Genomic DNA, 26,179 nt, shown 5'->3' with positions numbered 1-26,179 from the left:
TAAAAATCAACAAGTTCAGCATGTTTTAAGACCTCAATGAAGCTTTAAACAAGTGACTTTAAGGGAACTCATAATTCTGAGGTGAATTCAGATAACTAAATTAAGGAAAGTCTAGTATTACATAAGTTAAAACATTATTTTTCATTCTCTTTTCGATTAAGTCTAAATTCCTCAATGTGATACTCAAGAACAATAAAACAATAAAACTAAATAAACAATAAAAATCCTACCAAACCAACTATTCTCTCTATGCTGAAAAATACCATATACTGGTCTAACTCCATCATTCCCAAATATGTTTTCCTCCTTTTAAGGAAATGCTGATGCTATTTCCCTTGCCTAATGTGGCATTATTTCTCCATTTCCACTTACAGAATACTAACCCATCCTTCAAGGAGCATCTCAAATTAATGAGATTTTTCTTGATTGCCTTCAGTAGGAGATGGAAACTTCATTGTTTTCAACTATTGCAGTACATTTCAATAATCTTTTACTACTTATCACATTCTAACACTGTAATTCCTTCAATTACTTTAGGGTGGGAACTGTGTCGTTTATCATTTTTGTATCCCTGTTAATTAGAAATGACATTCAATAAATATTTGAATTTAACAAATGACATGAAAAATGGTCTTTAAAAAACAATACCTTCTGTCTTAGAATCAATACTAAGTGTCATTTTTAAGGCAGAAGAGTGGTAAGGACTAGACAGTTGAGGTTAATTGACTTGCCCAGCAGTTCATGCAGCTAACAACAATTCACCAAGCTAACATCTCCCTCCAATTAACTCCATCACTTTATCTTTAAGACAAAAGTTGGAAGAATTCTATATGCACTTACTTCTTTCACACAGATAAGTTATTAATTCTGAAATATACAATTATATATGGTACAGATTCTTGATTTCTAGTTCTAATATTTTTCCCAGATATAATTATTTACTGAGTTCCCTTCAAACTTCATATTTGAGGCTTAAATATCTTTGATTTGGGGGAAGAACAAATTAGATATATAGCTGTAGCCCCACCTCAATGTTCCCATTTACTCCAGGTTCAAGTTTATTGGGATGTCAACAACCCTGCTCCAGAGCTAAAAAATAAATTATATGTAAAAGACAGTACCTCTTAGAAAGTCATTATGTTTGATTATAATATTATAAAATTTTTGAAAAATTATGCTAAATTATATTTTTAAACAAACCAACTTACTGGTTATCATTGCTCCTGTTATGGAAGCCAGAAATCCTATGCTGACCACAATGACAGAGATGACTCTTCCCTGCCGGTGTCTCTGTAGCATGACAAACATCAATACTCCTGCAGCACCATGGACAAAGAGAGAAGAGAAGAGAGCCCACAGAAAAATCCAGTACCACATCTCTGAAAAGAAAATCAAAGCACTGTTAATTTTGTTGAATGACTGATATAAGACAAGTTTCTTGAACAAAGTTGCAAGATACAAAATGAATTAAAAAATACCAAGAATATAAGTAAAATGTTTTCACACTTTAAAGTGATATGTATATAAATGTCAGTTATTATTACCATCTGCATCTATATTTACTAATTCTATAATTGCAAAACTAGATCTTTTTAATTATTTTGTTGGTCTCTTTTTACAACAAAAGAAATGATGAAATATTTGGAAATTAAGTTTTTTAAGAATAAAAAACATCTATATAAGGCACGTACAAAACTCTGATAACCAAAATAAAAGCAAAGAACTGAAGAGATACCAATGTTCTTGGATAGCAAAAATTTCAAAAATCCATAAATTAATCTATATATTTATATGCTACCAATCAAAATATAGAGAACTTCTTTAATGAATTAGACAAAATCATAATATAATTATATGGAAAAACAAATGCCCAAGAATATGTTGTACAAATTGTTGGGATACAATGAAGAGTAAAGCTGATGGGGGCTTAAATATACACCTTAAAGTATATTACAAAATAGTTATTCTCAAAATATCTGAAAAAGAGAGAAATAGATCAATGAAACAGAACAGACATGCCATTCATCCAACCAAATGCATACAAAAGATTAGTATTTGATAAACCTACAGAAAATAACTGGGGAAAGGATTTATTATTTAATTTAGAAAAATAATTTGATAATCAGGCAGGATAAGGGTTAAACCTACATCCTATATTATGCACCAACCATAGTAAATTCTAGACAGATTAGAGACAACCTTTTAAAAAACACAATCAAAATAGAAAGATAATAGAATAAAGTATTTATCTTAACTGTGAATAGAAATTACTTTTTCAGTTCAATAAAATGAATTGTTAGGGATTGTTTAACTGCATAAAACAAACAAAAACACTGTTCAACAAAAGAGAAAAGAAATATTGGGGAAATGTTCATAACAATTGAGGAAATTTGGCAGCCAAAATATATAAAAAGCTATTCAAATCAGTGCTGAGTTAAACTGTGTCTTATCCTAATCCCTCTGAATGCTCCCCCTCCCCTGCCACCAGCTTCTAGTTAATATAGTAAATTTACAAATAACCAGTATAAAGTAAGACAAGCAGGAAGTAATGTTGCAAAGGGGAACCCAAGAGGTTATATATGCAATATCCCAAAAATCAAAGGTGGAAATTTTACAAACTGTATTTTGACCAAAAATCACATCCTGAGACTATATTGCTAAATAAGGGAAAAGAGACCTAAGTATTCCTATCAGGGATTTTTGGATTCTATGATATGTAAACCTTAGATAAATTCCAGATATCTTCAGCAATACCAGCAGAACACCAATAGTGCTGATAACTTTGAGATGATGTGGCTATGTTAATGAACTTTAACCCAGGGTGACATGGATAAGAGTTAACATATCCCCTACAAAAATCCTAGAAAAATGAGACCCCAAATTCCTATCCTTTGAGCACTGTTCTATCTTCTAAGGGTCCAGGCTGCTCCAGTGTTCCCAACTCATGTAACTGAAGTTACATGACTTTCTTCCTTATTGTCTTCTCCACATTGTCTGCCTTACTCTATAATCTCATCTACCTCCCAAAATTGTCTGCCTCTGTACCCCTAGCCCTTTTCTTACTTGACTTTGTACTTTCTGTGCCATTATAAAATGAATGAAACATTACACCCCACTGCCATCAAGGTCTTTCCTGTGAAGGACCCAAAGAACCAAGAGTGCCTGCCTCATTTCATGATTTTACAATTAATTAGCAATTCAAGTACAAAATGAATAAATGGCACAAATAAAAAAAACTTTTAAAAGAGATGGCCCAAAAGATCAATCTCATTAATAATGAAAATCATACAAATTAAAAACAACTCTTTGGTACTACTTTACACTCATCAAAATGACAAAAATAATTAAAAGCAATTAAAACTTGGATCTGGTAGGGTTATGAAGAAACAGGTACACTTGTACATTTCTAATGGCACCAAAAACTTGTATCTTTTCAGAAAGCAAATTGGCATTATGCAATAAAGGTTACAAAAGTAATCATCCTCAATTGTATTAGAAGGTTGGTTTGTGTATAATGGAGAAAGAGTAGATGATCCCAGAAAGTAGGAGGAGGGTGAGATGGATTCCTCCAGTTTTCTTCAAATATGTCTCTCCATTAACCTTGCCTTTATTCCCCTCTAATAACTGATTAATGGGTGAACCTGTTCCCTTGGGGAAGGAGAGAGAAATCAGCTCTCTCCCCCTTCAACAAGGAAGTCAATTTAAGACAACTGACACTTTATTCTAACAAATGGTGGTTAAGGGTAAGATAAACAAGATGTCTGCTGGTTGGAGTTTATAGGAAAGAGGGTAAGGAAAGTCCCTGTCTGTCTAAAAATATCTTTCTCCATCCCCCAAAAGCTGAGAGACCCAGGCTTGTCTGCCTGCTCTCTAAGAGGCTCAGGATTTGGTGATCCCTGGTCTTAGCACAGCAGAGCCAATGTTCAGACTTAGGGTATCCCAGGAGCTGTGTGAAATCTTCGGATGCTGTTCTTCTCAGGTTCTGCCACAACTCTTGGTGTCTTTGGGGGGGGGGGTGATTAGAATCAATGTGGTATTTTGTATGGCTCAGGAGAGAAATCTCTGATCAGCCCATCTCCCTTGGCTTTCTCAGGTAAGAGAGAGAAATCAATTGTCTTCCCTTGGAATCTCCTCTTCCCCTCAAGATGCCACCCCTGCTTCACCATCCTCTGCTATGGATGCAAACCTCAGCATGTCCTCCAGGTTCTGTCCCTCAAAATCTCTGGATCATTCCTCTATCACAACTCCTGCATTTTGTCTATAGCATGCAATCAACCTGATACCATGCTACTTACTTACCTTAAATTATTCCTATGTAATCTATCTATTCTGTTTACTACTCCCCCCCTTCCCAAAATAACAAATCTCTGCATCATTTCTCTATCACACCATCACCCAGTAATTCAATTGGGAAGAGATCTTGAAAATGTTACCAAAATCAAAGAGAGTATTTGTTCAGTAATTTTTACAACAGCACTTTTTATAGTTTTAAGAAACTAGAGGGGCAGCTGGATGGCTCAGTATATTGAGAGCCAGACCTAGAGATGGGATGTCCTAGGTTCAAATCTGGCCTCAGACACTTCCCAGCTGTGTGACCCTGGGCAAGTCACTTGAACCCCATTGCCTAGCCCTTACCATTCTTCTGCCTTGGAGCGCATACACAGTATTAATTCCAAGATGGAAGGTAAGGGTTTTTATAAAAAGAAAGAAAAGAAAAAGAAACTAGAGAAAAACTAAATTACAACAGGGTAATAGTTAATTAAATGGTGGTGCATTAACATACTGTAACAGAAAAGCATCAAAGAGGAAGGATACAAAGAAATTTGGAGAAATAGTCATAAAATAATACAAAACAACAAAAGCAAAACCAAAATTAAAACACACTGTGAGCATATAAAAGAAAAACTGAATAATTACAAAGAATTCCAAGTCCTCAAAAGAAATAATTAATAAACTTTATGATATTTAATTCACTGAACTTAATTTATCTGTAGTTAACAAGTAAAGAAAGCTGGTTGTAGTGATAGCCAATCTCAAATTTCTATTAAAACATTAAAAAAAATACGTGTTTTAAAAAATAGTAACTTTTCACAAAATAGAAGAAAAAACTTCAGCATTTTGTTTACTACAAAAATAAATTTCAGATTACAGGCCATTCTTACAATGACATTACACTGCTGCACAGATATGAGGTGCTTAATCTATTAAGCCAAAATGGATGATATTAAAAAAAAAAAAGGAGGTGAACAGATTGAGTGTGTGAATTAAAATTAAAGGCAGTTAATTCTGTTCAAAGCTTTGAAAATTTAAGGAACCTGAGACAACACGAAATGCCAAAATTACTTATACTAAAGTTCCATTAAGCTTAGCACTTTCTGAAAGCAACAAAAGGAAACTTGTGGGGAAACATCATCACTTTTCCTGCCCTAAAAAGAGGTTTGAGTAATATCCTAAAACTTCATTAAAAACAGAAATATATTAAAAATTATACATCTCTCTGCATGCCTAATACTTGGTTTAAGTAATTGTTGACGATTCTCTTGAGAAAATGAGTTGAATGGCAAGAATACTAGACAAGGAGTCTGAAGACCTGAATTTATCTGCAATCTATTTATTATTGATGTGACCCCAGACAATCCATAACTTCTCTGAGCCCCTCTTTCTTCATCTGTAAAGTGAGGATAATACTTATGCTTGTGTAAGTAAATAAAGTACTTTGGAGGGCAGCTAGGTAGTACAGTGGACAGAGTGCTAGGCCTGAGTTGGGAGAATCCAAGTTCAAATCTGACCTTGGACACTTCCTAGCTGTGTGACCCTGGGTGAATCACTTAATCCCAAATGCCTAGCCCTTGTCACTCTTCTGTCTTAGAACTAGTAAGATAGAAGGTAAGAGTTTTGGGGTTTGTTTTTTTTTAAGTACTCTGGCAAATTGTAAAGCACTATAGAATTGTGAATGATCATTCTGATTTAGACTTTAAGAATGATTGCCGTATCAATGGCATTCTGCTCCTGAAGTCTTTTCACTGCTATAAGAAACTTCCATACATTGTGTTAAATATTTTGAATTTATCACTATAATAAGTTTTGGGCACTTGATCTATTTCTACCAATTGACATTTTTTATTTCCTATTATCAAAGTGTAGGACCCTTGGCATCTGCCCTTGTTTTATTTCTGTCTTCCACAACAAATACAATATTTTAAAGTTGGAATGCTCATATAATGATTAGAATGTACGGATGTTACATATCTTATTTATATTAGGTGTAAATATATACTTCTTTTTCTCTCTTATGAGAATATCCACAACAGGAAAACTTGTGCTACAGAAACTGTCATAAAGTCATCGTGACCTAGAAGGAAGATATTAAACAGAAGGCCCAATCAGATTAAAATGTAACTGGGAAAGTTTGACACTAAGTATATAACATAGATAATAATATTCATGGTAGTTTCCAAATTAATATGTGGCCTTAGTGATTTTTATTTGAGTTTGACATCATTGGTTCAGAAAATTAAAAAAACAAAACAAAATTAAGGTGCTGATTTATATCATTTGTTAATATCCAAGGTATTAAATGCTTACACCAAATCCAGCAAACTCCAGCAATCATTCCTTCAATGTTTTAAGAGGTCTATCAAATACTCCTTAAAAATTTTCTATTACAGACAAAATTTCTTCAACTAATCTTCATAATGCATTATGTATGATTTTAAGTACACTTAACAAGAATTGTTTTAATTTGCATTTCTCTTACTACTAATGATTGAGGTTTTTTTCAAATGTTCATTTGTAATTTGCATTTAATTTGAAAGGTATTTATTCATTCATATCCTTGGAATGCATTATCAAGTAAACAGCTTTTGATCTTCTATTTCTGAAGTCAGGAAGACCTGAATTCAAATGTGATCTCAGATATTTACTAGCCATATGATTCTATGTCTTAATATGTTTGCTTCAGTTTCCTCATTTTCAAAATGGGGATAATGATGGCACCCCAAGTTTGTGCTGAGGATAAGATAATAATTGTAATATGTTTGGCTGTCATTATTATTCAACACTTGTGTCAAATCCCTATATATTTTGAATATCATATTTTAGAGGTGATAATGCAACTATTTTCCTAACTCTACAGATTGTTTTTATTCAGTCCTTACTGATTGTATTCATGCATTATAAAAAAGTAATTTAATAAAAACTATTTTATCCTTTATGTTTTCTTTTAAGAATTCTAACCTTAGCCACTGTTACAAAGAGTATGAAGCATGCTTGAAATTAGGGAAATGGGAGTTGGAAGACTTGGGCTCTAGTTCTAGCCCTACAACTTATTACCTGTGTACCCATTAGCAAGTCACAATCCCATCTGGCCTCAGTCTCCTCTTCTGCAAAACAAAACAATTGTACTTCTCTAAGTTCCTTCTTTTTCTAAATCTAAGCTTTCTATGATCCTGTTACCTCTTCTTTATGATTTCTCTTTTTTTAAATTCAGGGTATTTTCAGTTCAGTGTGGGATTAGTTGTTATCCTTTGTACTCAAAGAGAACCAAAATGGTATCAGTGGTGATATCTTTTGACTCATGCATAAATTGGATTAAAATGATGCAAGTTGCATAGTTTTCTGTCTCTTTCTTCCAGTTAGGCAAGGCTAGTGGCAAGACAAAAGTCAAGATGACCAGTAATAACCTGGGATATGGTGAATGACTCTGATTTCTTCCATGTCTAATCAAATTCCAGAGCACCAGCTTCTACCATCTTCTTAGACATTTACACAAATTATTCTCAGGAAGTCATTCTGCTGGGGAAGATATATGAATGCCTAGACTACCCCTCCCCCCCTTTAACACACTGATGAGTTTGAAGCTGTCAGATATCCTAAAACTTTTTTGTATTATGGATCCCCTTTGGTAGTATAATGAGACCTAAGGACCACTTCTTGGTTTACATTTAAATGCATAAAATAAAAATATACAAAATTACAATAGAAACCAAAGCAAATTCACAGACTCTAAGTCAAGAACCCCTCCTTGGAATTTCTATCAAAATTGTTTTCCACTTTCTCTGTGGGTTCTTGTCAAAAAGTTAGTCCTTCTTCTAGTGATTTGTTTGTGAGTTTTTCAGACACTGGGCTTTGTTTTTGGTTTCTTATTTTTCCTTGTCTGCTCTAATGACTTGTTTTTAATCAACATCATTCAGCTTTATAGTTTGAGGTCTGACTATGGCTCCTTCATTCATACTTTGTCTAATTTTCCTAAAAACTTTATATGTTCTGTTTTTCCAAATTAATTTTAACTTTGTGTAGAGATGAGATATTATTCCTTTGAAAATATGACTAATATATCATTAAAATGCTAATTAATTTAATTTATATTATTATTATAGAAATATATAATATATTGTATAAAATATTTTATTTTAAAATAATCTCATTGTAGCCTATAAACACTATAGGATAGTGTCTATATTTCCAATCTTTTAAGCCTTCTTTTATTTCTATAAAAAATGTTTTCTAGTTGCAAACACATAAATCTTGTGTATTAATATGTTAGTTTCCAGACATAGTTTATAGGAACTTGGAATGTAATTTCTTTGCCAATCCATTCATCTCAATTAGTTTCTTGGAAGACTTTTGGGGTTTTGTTTTCTAAGTACACCATAATATCATCTGTAAGTGATAATTTTGTCTCTTCTTTGTAAAAACGTATAACTTTAATTTTGTTCCTTCACTTTGTTATACTCTTTCTAGAATTATGTCAAATAATAAGAATTAGAAAGAACATATTTCTTTGCTTTAGTTTCAACTTGGAAAGTTTCTGATGTTCCTCTATTATAAATGATACTACTTTTTGGTTTAATGACTGAGCTTTTTACAAGTTTTAATATAAATGTTATAATTGTACCAAGAGTGTCTTTTGGCATTACTTGAAACCATAATCACGAGGTTTTTGTTTTTAGCATTTTTGATCATGAGAATAGTTTTTCTAATTATGAATCATCCCTGTCAAAATAATAAGAGAAATGAGAAGTCTTTCCCATCAGAAAGTTTACAAGCTAGCTAAAGAAGAAGGGACTCATATAGAAAAAAGCATATATGTTTATGAAGGGAGGTGAGGACTAGCATCTTCAGGGAACAGGATCAGGAAAAGTCTTGTATAGAAGTTGAACCTAGAACGATGAAAGAATTTGGAGAGAGAAGAGTACATTCCAAGCATGGAGGACAGCAGGAGAAAAGGCATGGAGGTGGGAGTACAACCTACAAAGAACAGTAAGAAAGCCAGTGTGGCAGGATACATGTCTATAGTACACATAAAAATAAAGTGAAATATACTGAGTCATATTTGTGATTTTAAAAAACCAGTTTGGCAGTTGTGTGAAAGTAAATTTGAAGAAGGAAAATAAGTGAGGCAGAAGGTCCAACTATAATAATATAATATATTCACTATAATAACTATAATACATCAAATAATATAGTCAAATCAACAAGCATTTATTTAATACCTGCCATGTGCTAAGCCCTGGGAACAAAAAAAAAAAAATCCACAGTCCTTGTTCTCAAGGAGAATATATTCTAACATAAAAAAGAAAGCATGTAAATATCTAGATATATTCATCAATTCATATATGGTGAACAAATATGAATAGGTCTATCATATTTAAAAAATCTGAATGATTTAGCAATCATGAAAAATGCCCAATTAGAGAAATGTCCATTTTAAACATTTTTGAAAGGGAAGCTAGGTGACCCAGAGGATAGAGCACTAGGCCCAAAGTCAGGAAGATTCCTCTTCTTGAATTCAACTCCAGGCCTTGGGATTTTGCTAGCTGTGTGACAATGAGAATTTTAACACTATTTGCATAAGTTCCACATCAGCAAAATGAACTGGAGAAGGAAAGGGCAAATCACTCTAGTATCTTTGCTAAGATACTCCAAATAGGGTCATGAGGAATTAGACACAACTGAAAACAAGTAAACAATAATAATTTTTTTTAACTATGAGGTACTACTACATACCTATCAGACTTAAAAAAAAAAAGGAAAAATAATAAACGTAGGAAGGATTATGGAAAAACAGGTACATGTCTGAACTATTGGTAGAGTCATGAACTGCTTCATTCATTTTGTAAAGCAACTTGGAGCTATGCCCTTTGACCCAGAAATAAAGAGATTAGGAAGATTAGGGGAAAGATATCAATAAGCTTGATCCAGGATTGATAATCAGGAAAACTTCAGACTGTCTCTTATAAACAGTATGGTACTTTTGGTGATCTCTAATTGCTCACTGCTAGAACTGTTCAGTTCTTTAACAACAATGTTCTCCCAGATGCTATATGACTACAAATCATAGAACATCATGATCTTGGAAAATCAAAATTAAAAGCAACTAAAATTGTAGTAGAAAGATGCATGGTGGGTATAAATGCTATATGGTGGAAGTAATATGCTAATGACAAAGGCTAATTTGCTGCCATTTCATATGTATTATGAAGATCTTTTATTGGGAACAATAAAGAGCATAAGTTATGCATAATATGCAAACAGACAAGAAATGGATAGCACAATATTGATCCATTAAGAACTTTTAGACACTAAAAACGATGGAAGAAGATTTATAATACATAATACATATAATACATACATATGGAGGGTTTATGGAAAAACATGACTATAAGTACATTCATAAAAGATAAAAGAGTGGGCAAGGTTCAATATGCATGGGTGGAAAGAGTACCTGCAGCAATAAAATCAAGGATCCTTTAAGGTATCCTTGTAATCAGTGGCATTGTTTCTTCCATCCCAGTTCCTTCTTCACTGTGTTTATTCTATCATTTTAAGTCTGAAAATCATATTTCTAGGTAACAGAGATAGAAGCAAAACACCATTTGTGTAGCTCTGCTTTCTCTGTCATCTGTTAACATTACACCATCTGCCACAAACAGTAAAGTGGGTCCATTCTTTGTCCTGCTTCTTCAGCTGAAGATAGCTTCCAAAATGCTTTTTATTATCTTATTTTCCTCAAGCCCAGTTTTGTTCTTATGTCTACTACTTGTGTGATTTTGGGCAAGTCTTTTAGCCTTTCTAGGCCTGTTCTGGCATACAGTAAGGGAGTTGATCTAGATGACCTCTATATTTCTTTTTAATTTAAAAATCTATAATTCTACCATCATTTGGGACTTTATTCTTATAGGTTCCCAATCACTTGTTCATATTATTCCTTAATTATATACTTCTACTTATGCCTTTTACATAATGTCATTTTTCAAGTGGAAAGTATTTAACAGTAACAATAGGGTGACATATAATTATATACTACTGAATTTATTGCTTTTAAATAATTTCTTATATTTTAAAAAACAATTTATAGTGGTCACAGGGGGCAACTGGGTAACTCAGTGGATTGAGTCAGGCCTAGAGATGGGAGGTTCTAGGTTCAAATCTGGCCTCAGACACTTCCCAGCTGTGTCACCCTGGGCAAGTCACTTGACCTCCATTGCCTAGCCCTTACCACTCTTCTGCCTTGGAACCAATACGCAGTATTGATTCCAAGACGGAAGGTAAGGGTTTAAAAAATACAATAAAATAAAATAAAGTGGTCCAGAGATATTGACAGTTTTGCTTTTATGGCACTGTTGTAGTTGATCTGCATGATGCTTAGTCCTTCAGAAATGGAGCCTCCAGTTATGACACTGTTCCTTTGAAAGAATAAAATCAGTTTTTTCTTAGGGTCTATTTTATGCTGTCTTTGGGAGAACACTGTGGCAAATAATAATAATATTAATATTAATAATAATAATAATAAGGTCCATCCTCATTTCCATTGACCTAGTTGTTCTGTATATTTCAGGTTCTTTGTTCTTGCTCACCTTCCTGGGCTTCATACAGACAAATGTCATCCTTTTCAAAGAAGGGATAGAGTAGCTTCTTCTAGAGTCCAGTAAACGACTTTGGTTCCTCAAAAAAATTCCAGAATGTGTTATTAAAGGAATGTTTAGAAAAGGAAAATGTTCTTGTCATGGATTGCTTACTGCTACACTGGCCTACTTTGCAGTTCTTTGAATAAGACAGTTCATATCTCAGTACCTTTTGTACTGGCTATCCCCAATGCCTGACCAATCATTTCTGCCTCTTAGTTTCTCTGTTTTCCTTAAGACTAAAATAATCTGTTTGAAGGGAGGCCTTTCTGTGTCCTTATAAATATTAACATTTTCCCCTTTTGAATTATCTTCACATATTCTGACTCTAGCTTTATGAACCTAGATAATTTTGAAAATCTTACTTTCTTTTATTTTTTCAAAGAAAGATCAGCTTTTTACACTTTCCTTTCCATTAATCCATCAGGCCTATTGAAAAAAGTAAGAAAAACAAAACCCCTTCTGAAAACATATGTAACCAGGCAAAATAAATTCCTGCACTGGCCATGTCCAAAAAAGATTTTGTCTCAGGATTCCCTTTGAGTCTATCACCTCTCTATCAGGAACATGTTTCATATGAGTCCTTGGGAATTGAGGTTGGTAATTATGTTGATCCGAGTTCTTAAGTCTCCCAAGCTGTCTTTATGATATTGTTGTTGTATAAATTGTTGTTCTGAGTCTAATCACTTCCCTCTGTATCAGCTCATGCAAGTCTTCTTAGGTTCCTATGAAACCATATCTTTTCTTTTTTCTTACAGCACAATAGTATTCCATCACATTCATATACTCTAAGTTACTCCAGGAATTTTCTAAATGATGGGCATTCCCTTAGTTTCCCATTCTTTGCCACCAAAAACAGAGCTGCTTTAAAGTATTTTTGTACATATCTCACCTCTTTCGGGTATAGACTTTGTATTGGCATTGCTGGGTCAAACAATATTCCAGTTTACTAGCTTTTGAGGCATAGTTCCAAAAATTATCTAGGCCAAATGGTTGGGACACACTGATCAAAAGGTATTTTATCAAGGGCTAGCCTCATCATTAATTATATGGCCATTTAAATGATCAGAAAATTCACAATTAATGCAAGTTCAAATAATATAATTTGATTGGGTGTGAATTATAAAAATGTTATCGGGTCATATTTAACAGAAACTAAAATTCAGTTAATGCAATGTGTATGGACTACTTGAAAATTCTAATATATCATTCTGATATCAGCCTGTACTTGTCTATTGTGAACTTTAAAACTACTCCACCCTACTCAGACCTTACTTTAGAAGATTTGATTTAGCTATTTCCTGATTGTAACTATGGAGATACTTGGTCTAACAGAATCAGGAATGTCTTGGGAACTCTACATTGCTCCACCCTACTTAGTCTAACAAGGTCAAGCATGTCTGTACCCATACTCAAGGATTAAGTATCTAGGAGGATGGCCTTCAACAGACACATGTAGAAACAGCTGACAGACCCTTGGGCTGTCCCAAGTCAAGCTAAGCTACCATTGGTACAGATGAGACGCAGGAAAGTGATGTAAAACCGTCTATATAGGGCATGTCACTTCCTCTCTTCGGCCCCTTTCCCCAGAGAGGTGGATCTGGCTGATCACTTCCTGTGAGCAGCTGGGTGCTAGCTCGATCTTGGAACTCAGCCTGGAGGAGCTCCCTCAGACAGCTTCCTTGAGACAATCTCATGGTGAGTGATAAGACTGACTCCCTTTTTCCTTGGGCCCCCTTGGCTAAGGCCTTTAATTCCTGCCTGGTTCAGCCTGAGCCGGAGCAGTTTTAATTAACTCTTTCCCTCTCTCTCTCTTCTCCTTAATTCCTTCTCTCTATATTAATTAAAATCACCATAATTTCCAGCTGACTTGGGTATTTTATTATTTGGAATATCCCATGATGACCAATTAATCTAGATTTTAAGTCACAATGCTAAAATTATCTTTATACTATCATCCTGTAGATATGATATGCTCCTGTGTTCCATATTACCAACAGTTGGGTTATTTTTTTTTTAAGATAAAAATGGACATTAAGAAGAATACAGATGGAAACAAAGTTAATGTGAAAAAATGGAAGAGGCTTGTTATTACATTAGATCAAAAATATGATGTAACTGAATAGCATGAATCTGGACACTAATTTTGTGATAAGATGTCAGAATGCCTAATATACAGAACCAGAATATTATAAAACAAGCAGGAAAAATAAAAGGAAATGGGAAAGTTGCATTAACTTTTTGTGGCTTACAAATAACTACAAAGAGAAGAGTTAAAATAATGGAAATAGAATCTCTTTTAGTTGTACAGATTTAAGATTGCAATAAAAAATGCATTCTACTTAGCTAGGCAGCTGTTCAGACAAAAGCTTCAAATTTACTTAAGGAAGCAAAATAAAATAAAAATAAGTAGACAGTGAAGACTGCAAATATCTGTAAGTTCAATCATTTTAAAAACAGAATTCAAATGCATAATTTAAATTTAATGGAGAGGTGGCCTGTGCAGGTGAGGATATAGCAGCCTAATATGATGTTTTTTTAAGAAAACAACTGAATAAGCTGAATATGCTAATCAAGAGATTTTTACTATGAATGGACAGATTATGGGGAAAGATGCCTTCCAGAATTTATATATTTCAGAAAAAATAAATGGATTTAAACTATCTAAGGATTACCTAACACGTTTATTGGGAGATAATACAGAAAGAGACTTAAAATTAAAACCAATAAGTTTATCTGTCCTGAAATTTTCATGCTCTGAAAAGTTTCAACATTCTATTACTTGCAGTTTTCTAGTGGTCAAATAAATAAGAAAGCATTTGTAACCAAAACTTGTTAAACACTTGTTTTCAAGTTATTTTAGTACTGCTGTTGAAAAATAATTCAAGGACAGTAGTATCTTTCTTAAAGAATTAATGATTTCAGATAAAGTTTCAGGTCATCCAGCTATACTAGTTTTATGTGCGAATGTGTATGCAATTTTGCCAATATGTTGTTTACCTACCAGAAATTTCTTAAGATGTAAGAAAAGAAAAAGCAGTTCACTTTTTTATGGTTGATAAAATATTTTAAAGAACACTAGTAGTTGAGTGAATTAAAAGTATTTTGCAATTGGTATTGAGTAATTTAAATTTTGTTTTCAATTTTGTTTTCTATAACTACACTATTACTTTGTAATAATAACAATAACAACAAACTTGCCATTATATTATAGTGAAAAAATTTTAAAACTTATTTTTAATTTTTTTTCTTCAAAATAGTGCAAATTCAAATACTGTAACCATTTCATGGGACACCACATCTGTTATTCTGACTGATTTCAATTTCAAAGAACAAGATTATCCCTTTCCAAAGTTAAGCTCATCTCCCCATATCTCATCTTGGGGAAGGTACAGAATACAGGACCTGGAATCAAGCAGATTCATCTTCCTGTGTTTAAATCCAGCCTCAGACACTTAACTAGCAACCCTGGATAAAATGCTTAAACTTGTTTGCCTCATTTTCCTCATCTATAAAAAGAGCTGGAAAAGAAAATGGCAAACCATTCTAGTATCTTTGCCTAAAACAAAACAAAACAAAAGCCCAAATGGGATCAAGAACAGTGGGACACAACCAAAAAACTACAAGAAAAATTTCATCACCATGCTACTAACTCAAGCCTTAACATCACCTTACCTTGTCACCTCTCCTGAGATTTGAGGGATGGAGGGTGAAGTGCCAAACTCTTCCCAGTGCCTTTCTTTACAGAGTACAGAAACTGCACATTTTAGCTCACTCCATTCTGAATCTGCTAGTCTACCTGGCTTCAACTCTTGGAAACAAGAAGCCTCCATACCAGGTACCCCCTGGCCTCCTGCCCCCTTCCTTTCCTATCTCCTTTTATATCTTTTCTCTCTCATTTAGATTAAAAGTTCCTTGCATGTTGGGACTATTTGTAGTAATTGTATCTCCAGTACTTAGAATAGTTCCTGACACATAACAGACCCTTACTAAATATTTATTGGATTGGATTAGGTTATTTGCACTAAATGGAACCTGATTGGATTACAGTATTAACCTTAATTTTTTTTTCTTCTCTAAATCAGACATGAGCAAAATTCACCTACAAAATATAGTTTTTCTCCTTTACCACTTTACTACTGCTAAATAAGAATCAACATGAGTTCCTTTAAGGACAATGCCAAATTAACTTTCATTTTCTTTTTTTAAATGATTGCTAAATGAGAGAATATTTTTTAATATTTTGATCAAAAGCAATATTTATTTATAATAGATGCTTATTAAATTCTTCTTTGACTACCTAATTATAAAATTGGGGGTTGTACTAAATTATCTTCAAATTTCAACTCTAAAATTCTCTGAATCCTATGTGTCCTCCTATCTTAGGAGCCCCTGATTCTGGTTGCTAAATAAGAGAAAGACTGAGGTAGAATTGATAGGGATTAAATTGAATTAAAAAGGAATATCTAGAGAGAGATATACCTGTTCTTCTTTCTCTCTCCCTTCTCCTCTTTATCAGCATAACCTTTATAAGGATGACAACTAGATAGATATAGATAGATAGATAGATAGATTTAGATAGATAGATATCCCCTATCTTTAGTGAGTCTAATCCTATATCAACCATAATCTATTAAATATTTCAAACTGGACATCCATGAACTCTCTAAAACAGAATTCGTTATCTTCCCTGACCAAAGCTACTTCTTGCCAAACTTACTTCTTTTTGTCAAGAGCACTCTTATTCTTTTAGTCTCCTAGATTCATAACCTGAGTATATCCTCAACTTTTCACTCTCCTTCCCCCCATGTTCTAAATGAGGAGGCAAATTTCGCTTCCTATAACTTTGAAATTTCTTAGTGTATGACCCCTTTGCTATACTCACCCAGACACTACCTTAGTTCAAGTCTTCCTTCACTACTTCTCACAATGACTGGTGAAATACTCTCACTGGTCTTCCTAATTCAAGTTTCTCCTACTCTAATATATCTTCCACATAGCTGTCAAATGGATTTTCCTGACCATGTCATTTACCTACTCAATTAACTCCAGGGTCTTTACTGATGCCAGGATCCAGTATAAACCCCTCTTTAGCTTTTAAAGACCTTTACAACTTATCTTCCTAGCCTCATCACACATCTTTCCCAAATTCTACAGTCCAGGATCACGGGCCTTCTCCATGTTCTTCATAGATAGCACTCAAATCTTCATAGATAGCACTTTCCCCATCTCTGTCCCCTTGTACTGGCTATATTCCCCCATGCCTGAAATGTGCATCCTCCTCCCCCTTCACCTCTGAATCCCTTAAATTCTTCAAAGCTCATCTTAAACACTAGCTTTCAAATGGTGTTCTTCCTGATTGTCACAACTGATGGACCCCTCCCTAACAACTATGTATTTATTCTACAAATATTTACCCCACAGATACTTCTCATACTTCTCTATGTATGTATTATTGTTTTCCAAGAGAACATAATCCCTTTGGGAGCAAGGATTTTTTCACTTTTCCCTCTCTGTATCTCTAGTCTAAGATGTCATACCTTCTCTCTCAGCCCCTGATACACTGGTCTTGAAAGAGGAGTCAGAATACTCCTTGCTCCCCCTGTAACTTCCAGACTATCCCCTCACCTCCTTAATACTGCAACTTTTGCTCCTTTAAGGCACACTCAATCCAAATTATGGTAACTACAGACCTCTAAGTTATTTTCTGTTTTCAAGTCCAGAACCTGGCTTTACCACCTTCTTCTATTCTGTAAAACTTGTCCTTATACTAGAGGGGCTTTAATATTTATCTTGATGCCCCTTCGAGCTACTCAATCTCTCAATTACTCTTTTAAATCCCATAACGTAATTCTTCACTTCATATAGCAACACAAAAGATGCTCACAAACTAGAGGCCACTCTAGTATTCTATTTCCTTACTTAGAAACTCTGATATTCTCCTGTATGAGCACAAATGCCTATCATGCTACCTGCTTCATATCTCATTTAAACTAATCTTTGCCCTCACCAAGATTCTCTAATCTTTCCACCTCTTAGTACTTTCTCAGGCCATTACCACTATTCTGACTTCATTCTCATCCACCTCCAACCTCAATCTAATATTTAGAATCTCACCTCTACGATGTCCTCTGCTCTTGAAAGCCATGCTTCCTTCTGCTCATCTCTTGCCAAACTGTAGCCCTGGATTATACTTGTCTCTTTTAATCCTCCTCAAGAGCCCCGGAAGTCTCATAACAATGCTGACTGGTTTCAATACAAATTCACATTATTCAACTTCAAGTAAGCTCTAGCTGAAGAAAGTAGAATTTTCATTCCTCCCTAAATGATTCTCTATTTCCATTGAAGCTCCTTCAAACTTTTTCCTTTGTGAAGTCCCAAAACTCTACTTCCCTCTCTTAGCTGAGGAGCTTGCCTCTTACTTTGAGAAAACAGAGACCATTAAACATGAGCTCCCTCTTCTCCCCTTCTCTTCAACACAAACCCCTCAGCATCATCTCTCATTCACCCCTCCTTCGTCTCTCACAAAGAGATAATCCTTCTGTTTGCAAAAGCCCAAACCTCAATATGTGCACTTAATCTGAACCTTCCCATCGTCTTCAGCAAACTACAAACTCAATCATCCACCTTTTCAAAACTTTAACCTCTCTTATGAATTGGTTCCTCTCTTAATGCCGTCAAAAATGTCAGTCTCGCCCATCTTGAAAAAGATCTTCATCTTCGCCATATTCACCTCATGCTATAATCCTATATTTTTTCCCTTTCTCAGCCAAATTCTTTGAAAAAGCTGTCTATACTTGCAATTTCCACTTCTCTCACTCACTCCTCAACCATTTGAAATGTGGCTTTTGATTTAGTCACTAAACTGAAACTGTTCTTTCCAAAGTTACTAATAATTTCTTCAACAGATAATAGATATGATGGTAATTTTTCAACATTCGCTTTCTAAAACTATCTTATCTAAACCTATCAGCTTTTGACACTGTTGTTCATCCTTGCCTCTTGAATGTTCTCTCCTCTCTTCAGTTCTTGCAACATTATCCTCTTCTAGCTCTCTTCCTGACTGTCTCTTTTGCTGACTCATCATCCCTATCACATCCCTTTAACTACATTTTCCAAAAGTCTATATCAGATCCTTGTCTTTTCTCTTTCTACACACTCTCTCTCTAATCTCATCAACTCCCATGGGTATAACTATCTTTATAAAGATGACCCCCCCCCAATATATGTGTGTGCGTATATCTATGTATATATATCCCAGATTCTCCCGACTTTCAATCTCACATCATCTGTCTACTGGATATTTTAAACTAGATATACCAGAAACATCTTTACCTCAACACATCCAAAACTTAACTATCTTTTCCCTAAAACCTTCCTCCTCTTCCAAAAACTTTCCTATTTCTGCTGAAGATACCACTATTCTTTCACTTTCCTAGGTTCATAACCATAGCATTATCCTCAATTCTTCATCCTTCCTAAGCTATATATCCAGTCAGTTGTTAAATACTGCTGTTTCAACTTTCACATTTCTCATATTCAATCCCTATTCTTTACTCACATAGCTACCACTTTAGTTCAAGTTCTCAATACCTTTAACTTAGAATATTTGTAACAGTCATGTATTTAGTCTTTCTACCTCAAACCTCTCACCACTCAAAATACTGCCAAAGTAATTTTCCTTAAACTCAGATCATGTGAGTCCTCTATTTAATCAAATTCTGTGGCTTCTTATTGCCTCTTGGATAAAACAAACTTTTTTATTTATCTTTTAAAATCCTGTACAACCAAATTTCAAACTATCTTTCTAGCTTCAGTGAACACTGTTCCTCGTTTTTAATCTAGCTTATAATGGCCTTCTCACACATGGCATTCCATTTCCTTACTCTGTGCTATAGTACTGGCTCTCCCCGTGGCTAGAATAGATTCCTTCCTAACTTCTAATTAACATAGTCCCTCTCTTCTTTTAAGATATAATTAAATAAGGTTGTAGTCAAAATGGTAAAGAGGTACTTGACTGAGTTCTCCCAAATTCCCCTTCAAACAACATTAAAATAATTCCAAGAAATGAATTCTAAAACTGCAGAACCAAAAAAAACAACAACAACAACAACAAAAAACGATAGGGTAGAACAATTTTCCAGCCCAAGACAAGTTGGGAAAGGTCTATTTCATTGGAGTAGGAACACAGTCTAGCACAAACCAAGCATGAGCAAGCCAGAAGCAGAATGTAAAAGAGAATAAATAGACAGATGCTATGTCTTCCAGAGCTCTCATCCTACCAATAGTAAAAGGATCTGAAAACTGGTCAAGAGATTATAGAGAACCCTTTACTGACACCAGGAGTAGTGCTCTGTTTCATTGCCCATTATGTGGTTCTAGGTCACAATACTAGAGCAAGGAGGAGCACTAACAGGAGCCAGGATCCTGTTAACAGTTTAAGGGAGGAAAAGAGTCCTTGTGATCACTCACAGACCACAGTATAGGCCAGGAGAGCAGTAATCACACCCCTTCTTGGATCACACTATGTTGGAAGAACTGAAAACTGTACGGACTCCCAGAATTAGCTTTGAAAACAGCAGCACAAAAAACCTGAAGCATGGGATGGTAATCCCACTACCCTAGGAGAAGAACACAACTTTAACATAAAGTAAAAAGTGAAGAATTAAGTTAGAAAAATGAGCAAACAACAACCGAAAAGAACCTGATCATATAAAGTTATTGTGGTGATAAAGAAGATGAAAACAGATTAAAAAGACAACAAAATTTCAATTAATCTCAAGCCCTGAAAAAGCTCAAAAAGAAATTTTAAAATAAAAAAAAAGGTAAAAGAAAAAGTGAGGGGAGGCGAATGCAAGGAAATTATGGGAAAAGGGTCAATAACAGCATGGTAAAGAGGCACAAAAAATTAATTCAAGAAAATAACATCTTAAGAAAAATAGAATTGGCCAAATAGTAAAAAAAAAAAAAAAGCAGAATTGGCCAAATAGAAAAAAGATTTGTATAAATTCATTGAAGAGAAGAACTCATTAAAATGTAAAATTGGTCAAAAAGAGGAAAAAGAAGCACAAAAATTCACTTAAGAACTACTTTCAAAAATGCATTGGCCAAACAGAAAAGGAGGCATACAAGCTTACTGAAGAAATCATTCCTTAAAAATTGGAACTGAGAGACTTCCGGTTAAGATGGCTGCTTAGAGAAAGCTGAAGTTCAGATCTCCGGAAAACCCTTCCCGACCGATCTCAAACTAGAAGCTCCTAAGGCGCCGAAATTCAAAACGATCAACAGCACAGACCCTGGGAACCCTCCTCCTGGACCTGGACCCGGTTCAAAAGGTACGGCTCCCCTTAAAAGCCAGAACCCGAGATCCCTCGGACCTCAGGGGTAGGAGCGCAGAGTCCAAGGCTCCCGGAAGCGGCAGCCGCGCCGGGCTCAGAGAGCAGGGTCTGAGGAACAACAACCCTCAGGGTCTTCTACCCAAGTCCCAGTCCGGGTGAAAGTTACTGCCTGGGGCTTCCGCTGCAAAGAGCCGGTTGGTCAAAGAGCCGGTAGGTCCGGGTGAAAGTTACTGCCTGGGGCCTCCGCTGCAAAGAGCCTGTCGGTCCGGGTGAAAGTTACTGCCTGGGGCCTCCGCTGCAGAGAGCTGGTCAAAACAACAGCAACCCTCAGGGCGGGCAAGACAGCCTCACAGGCGGGATCCTGCTATCCAAGTCTCAGTGAAAGTCTGTGCTCTCGGAGCTTGGGGAAGCGGCAGCCCATCCCCCCGCAGGCCAACGAAACAGCCTCACGGCCAGGGATTCTGAAGGCAACTTCCGGAAATCGAGCCAGGGGGAGAGTGTGGCCTCGTGGTCAGACCCTTCCATTCCAGTTCCAGTGAGGCATATTCAGTTTAACCCAGGGAACGCTCATAGAACCAACATCTGCCCAGGACTAAAGCCTCTGATCACCAGACAAAGACAAGAAAAGCCAATCCTCCACGTTCAGAGATGACAAACTCCACAGAAGCACAGAAGCCCCAAAATACCAAGAAAAATAAGAAGAAAGGGGCGACTCTGGACACATTCTATGGAGCCAAAATACAAAATACAGAGCAGATAGAAGAAGATATACAAGAAAATTCTCCAAAATCTTCCAAAGGAAATAGAAACTCTCCACAAACCCATGAAGAATTTGAATCAGAAAGGACCAAAAAGATGGAAGCCCTCTGGGAGGAAAAGTGGGAAATGATGCAAAAGAAATTCACGCATCTACAAAACCAGTTTGACCAAACTGTAAAAGAAAACCAGGCTTTAAAGCAAGAACTAATAAAGCAAAGCCAAAACACCAAGAAATTAGAAGAGAACATAAAATATCTCACCGACAAGGTGATAGATCTGGAAAACAGGGGGAGAAGAGAAAATTTAAGAATAATTGGACTCCCAGAAAAGCCAGAAATAAACACCAAACTGGACATGGTGATACAAGATATAATCAAAGAAAATTGCCCAGAGATTCTAGAACAAGGGGGCAATACATCCACTGACAGAGCTCACAGAACACCTTCTACACTAAACCCCCAAAAGACAACTCCCAGGAATGTAATTGCCAAATTCCAAAGCTATCAAACAAAAGAAAAAATCCTACAGGAAGCCAGAAAAAGACAATTTAGATATAAAGGAATGCCAATCAGGGTCACACAAGACCTTGCAAGTTCTACGCTGAATGATCGTAAGGCATGGAACATGATCTTCAGAAAGGCAAGAGAGCTGGGTCTCCAACCAAGAATCAGCTACCCAGCAAAACTGACTATATACTTCCAAGGGAAAGTATGGGCATTCAACAAAATAGAAGACTTCCAACTTTTTGCAAAGAAAAGACCAGAGCTCTGTGGAAAGTTTGATACCGAAAATCAAAGAGCAAGGAATACCTGAAAAGGTAAATATTAAGGAAAGGGGAAAAATGTTATCTTCTTTTACTCAAACTCTCTTCTATAAGGACTACATTTATATCAACCTATGTATACTAATATGTGGGGAAAATGTAATGTATAAATAGGGGGTAAAGAAAGACCAAATAGAATAATGGTTCTCACACAAAGATTCACAGGGGAAGGGGAGGGGAAGAAAACTCCTATAAGAAGGAGAGGAAGAGAGGGGGGGGGGGTTTACTTAAACCTCAATCTCAGGGAAATCAACTCTGAGAGGGAAAAACATCCAGATCCATTGGGATCTTGAATTCTATCTTACCCAACAAGGGTAAGGAGAAGGGAAAACCAAGGGGGGGAGGGGGAGAGGGAGAACAAAAAGGGAGGGAAAGAGAGGGGGGAGGGGGAGGGAACAAAAAGGGAGGGACTAAAAAGGGAAACATCAAGGGAGGGGACAAGGGGGACTGATTCAAAGTAAATCACTGGACTAAAAGGTAGAGCCGAAGAAGAAAAGGTTAGAATTAGGGAAGGCAATCAAAATGCCAGGGAGTCCACAAATGACAATCATAACTTTGAACGTGAATGGGATGAACTCACCCATAAAACGTAGACGAATAGCAGAATGGATTAGAATCCAAAACCCTACCATATGTTGTCTTCAAGAAACACACATGAGGCGGGTTGACACCCACAAGGTCAGAATTAAAGGATGGAGTAAGACCTTCTGGGCCTCAACTGATAGAAAGAAGGCAGGAGTGGTAATCATGATATCTGATAAAGCCAATGCAAAAATAGACCTGATCAAAAGGGATAGGGAAGGTAATTATATTTTGTTAAAAGGGACTCTAGACAATGAGGAAATATCATTAATCAACATGTATGCACCAAATAATATAGCACCCAAATTTCTAATGGAGAAACTAGGAGAATTGAAGGAAGAAATAGACAATAAAACCATACTAGTGGGAGACTTACACCAACCATTATCAAATTTAGATAAATCAAATCAAAAAATAAATAAGAAAGAGGTAAAAGAAGTGAATGAAATCTTAGAAAAATTAGAATTAATAGACATATGGAGAAAAATAAATAGGGATAAAAAGGAATACACCTTCTTCTCAGCACCACATGGCACATTCACAAAAATTGACCATACATTAGGTCACAGAAACATAGCACACAAATGCAAAAAAGCAGAAATAATGAATGCAGCCTTCTCAGATCACAAGGCAATAAAAATAATGATTAGTAATGGTACATGGAAAACCAAATCTAAAACCAATTGGAAATTAAACAATATGATACTCCAAAACCGTTTAGCTAAAGAAGAAATCATAGAAACAATTAATAATTTCATCAAGGAAAATGACAATGGCGAAACATCCTTTCAAACCTTTTGGGATGCAGCCAAAGCAGTAATCAGAGGCAAATTCATATCCCTGAAAGCTCATATTAACAAACAAGGGAGAGCAGAGATCAATCAATTGGAAATGCAATTGAAAAAACTCGAAAGCGATCAAATTAAAAACCCCCAGCAGAAAACCAAATTAGAAATCCTAAAAATTAAGGGAGAAATTAATAAAATCGAAAGTGATAGAACTATTGATTTAATAAATAAGACAAGAAGCTGGTACTTTGAAAAAACAAACAAAATAGACAAAGTACTGGTCAATCTAATTAAAAAAAGGAAGGAAGAAAAGCAAATTCACAGCATTAAAGATGAAAAGGGGGACAGCACCTCCAATGAGGAGGAAATTAAGGCAATCATTAGAAATTACTTTGCCCAATTATATGGCAATAAATACACCAATTTAGGAGAAATGGATGAATATATACAAAAATACAAACTGCCTAGACTAACAGAAGAGGAAATAGAATTCTTAAATAATCCCATATCAGAAATTGAAATCCATCAAGCCATCAAAGAACTTCCTAAGAAAAAATCCCCAGGGCCTGATGGATTCACCTGTGAATTCTATCAAACATTCAGAGAACAGTTAACCCCAATACTATACAAACTATTTGACATAATAAGCAAAGAGGGAGTTCTACCAAACTCCTTTTACGACACAAACATGGTACTGATTCCAAAACCAGGCAGGTCAAAAACAGAGAAAGAAAACTATAGACCAATCTCCCTAATGAATATAGATGCAAAAATTTTAAATAGGATACTAGCAAAAAGACTCCAGCAAGTGATCAGAAGGATCATTCACCATGATCAAGTAGGATTCATACCAGGGATGCAGGGCTGGTTCAACATTAGGAAAACCATCCACATAATTGACCACATCAACAAGCAAACTAGCAAGAACCACATGATTATCTCAATAGATGCAGAAAAAGCCTTTGATAAAATACAACACCCATTCCTATTAAAAACACTAGAAAGCATAGGAATAGAAGGGTCATTCCTAAAAATAATAAACAGTATATATCTAAAACCAACAGCTAATATCATCTGCAATGGGGATAAACTAGATGCATTCCCAATAAGATCAGGAGTGAAACAAGGATGCCCATTATCACCTCTACTATTTGACATTGTACTAGAAACACTAGCAGTAGCAATTAGAGAAGATAAAGAAATTGAAGGCATCAGAATAGGCAAGGAGGAGACCAAGTTATCACTCTTTGCGGATGACATGATGGTCTACTTAAAGAATCCTAGAGATTCAACCAAAAAGCTAATTGAAATAATCAACAACTTTAGCAAAGTTGCAGGATACAAAATAAACCCACATAAATCATCAGCTTTTCTATATATCTCCAACACAGCTCAGCAGCAAGAACTAGAAAGAGAAATCCCATTCAAAATCACCTTAGACAAAATAAAATACCTAGGAATCTATCTCCCAAGACAAACACAGGAACTATATGAACACAACTACAAAACACTCGCCACACAACTAAAACTAGACTTGAACAATTGGAAAAACATTAACTGCTCATGGATAGGACGAGCCAATATAATAAAAATGACCATCCTACCCAAACTTATTTATCTATTTAGTGCCATACCCATTGAACTACCAAAATACTTCTTCACTGATTTAGAAAAAACCATAACAAAGTTCATTTGGAAGAACAAAAGATCAAGGATATCCAGGGAAATAATGAAAAAAAACACATATGATGGGGGCCTTGCAGTCCCAGACCTCAAACTATATTACAAAGCAGCAGTCATCAAAACAATTTGGTACTGGCTAAGAAACAGAAAGGAAGATCAGTGGAATAGACTGGGGGAAAACGACCTCAGCAAGACAGTATACGATACACCCAAAGATCCCAGCTTTTGGGACAAAAATCCACTATTCGATAAAAACTGCTGGGAAAATTGGAAGACAGTGTGGGAGAGACTAGGAATAGA

The 26,179-nt window shown here is 35.4% G+C and overlaps 1 protein-coding gene across 1 annotated transcript in view; it reads right to left on the bottom strand.

The window, feature by feature from the left end:
* Positions 1 to 26,179, bottom strand: part of TMEM170B (transmembrane protein 170B) — a 47,747-nt gene that overhangs the window by 9,096 nt on the left and 12,472 nt on the right. Inside the window, exon 2 of the mRNA XM_001377209.5 lies at positions 1,209 to 1,379. Coding sequence (XP_001377246.3) covers positions 1,209 to 1,379 — 171 coding nt within the window. The remainder of the gene's footprint in view (positions 1 to 1,208; positions 1,380 to 26,179) is intronic.

This window comes from Monodelphis domestica, chromosome 3, assembly GCF_027887165.1.
Source record: "Monodelphis domestica isolate mMonDom1 chromosome 3, mMonDom1.pri, whole genome shotgun sequence".
Lineage (NCBI taxonomy): Eukaryota > Metazoa > Chordata > Mammalia > Didelphimorphia > Didelphidae > Monodelphis > Monodelphis domestica.
The sequence above is the reverse complement of the archived record's forward strand: the minus strand, read 5'-3'. Positions and strand labels throughout refer to the sequence as shown.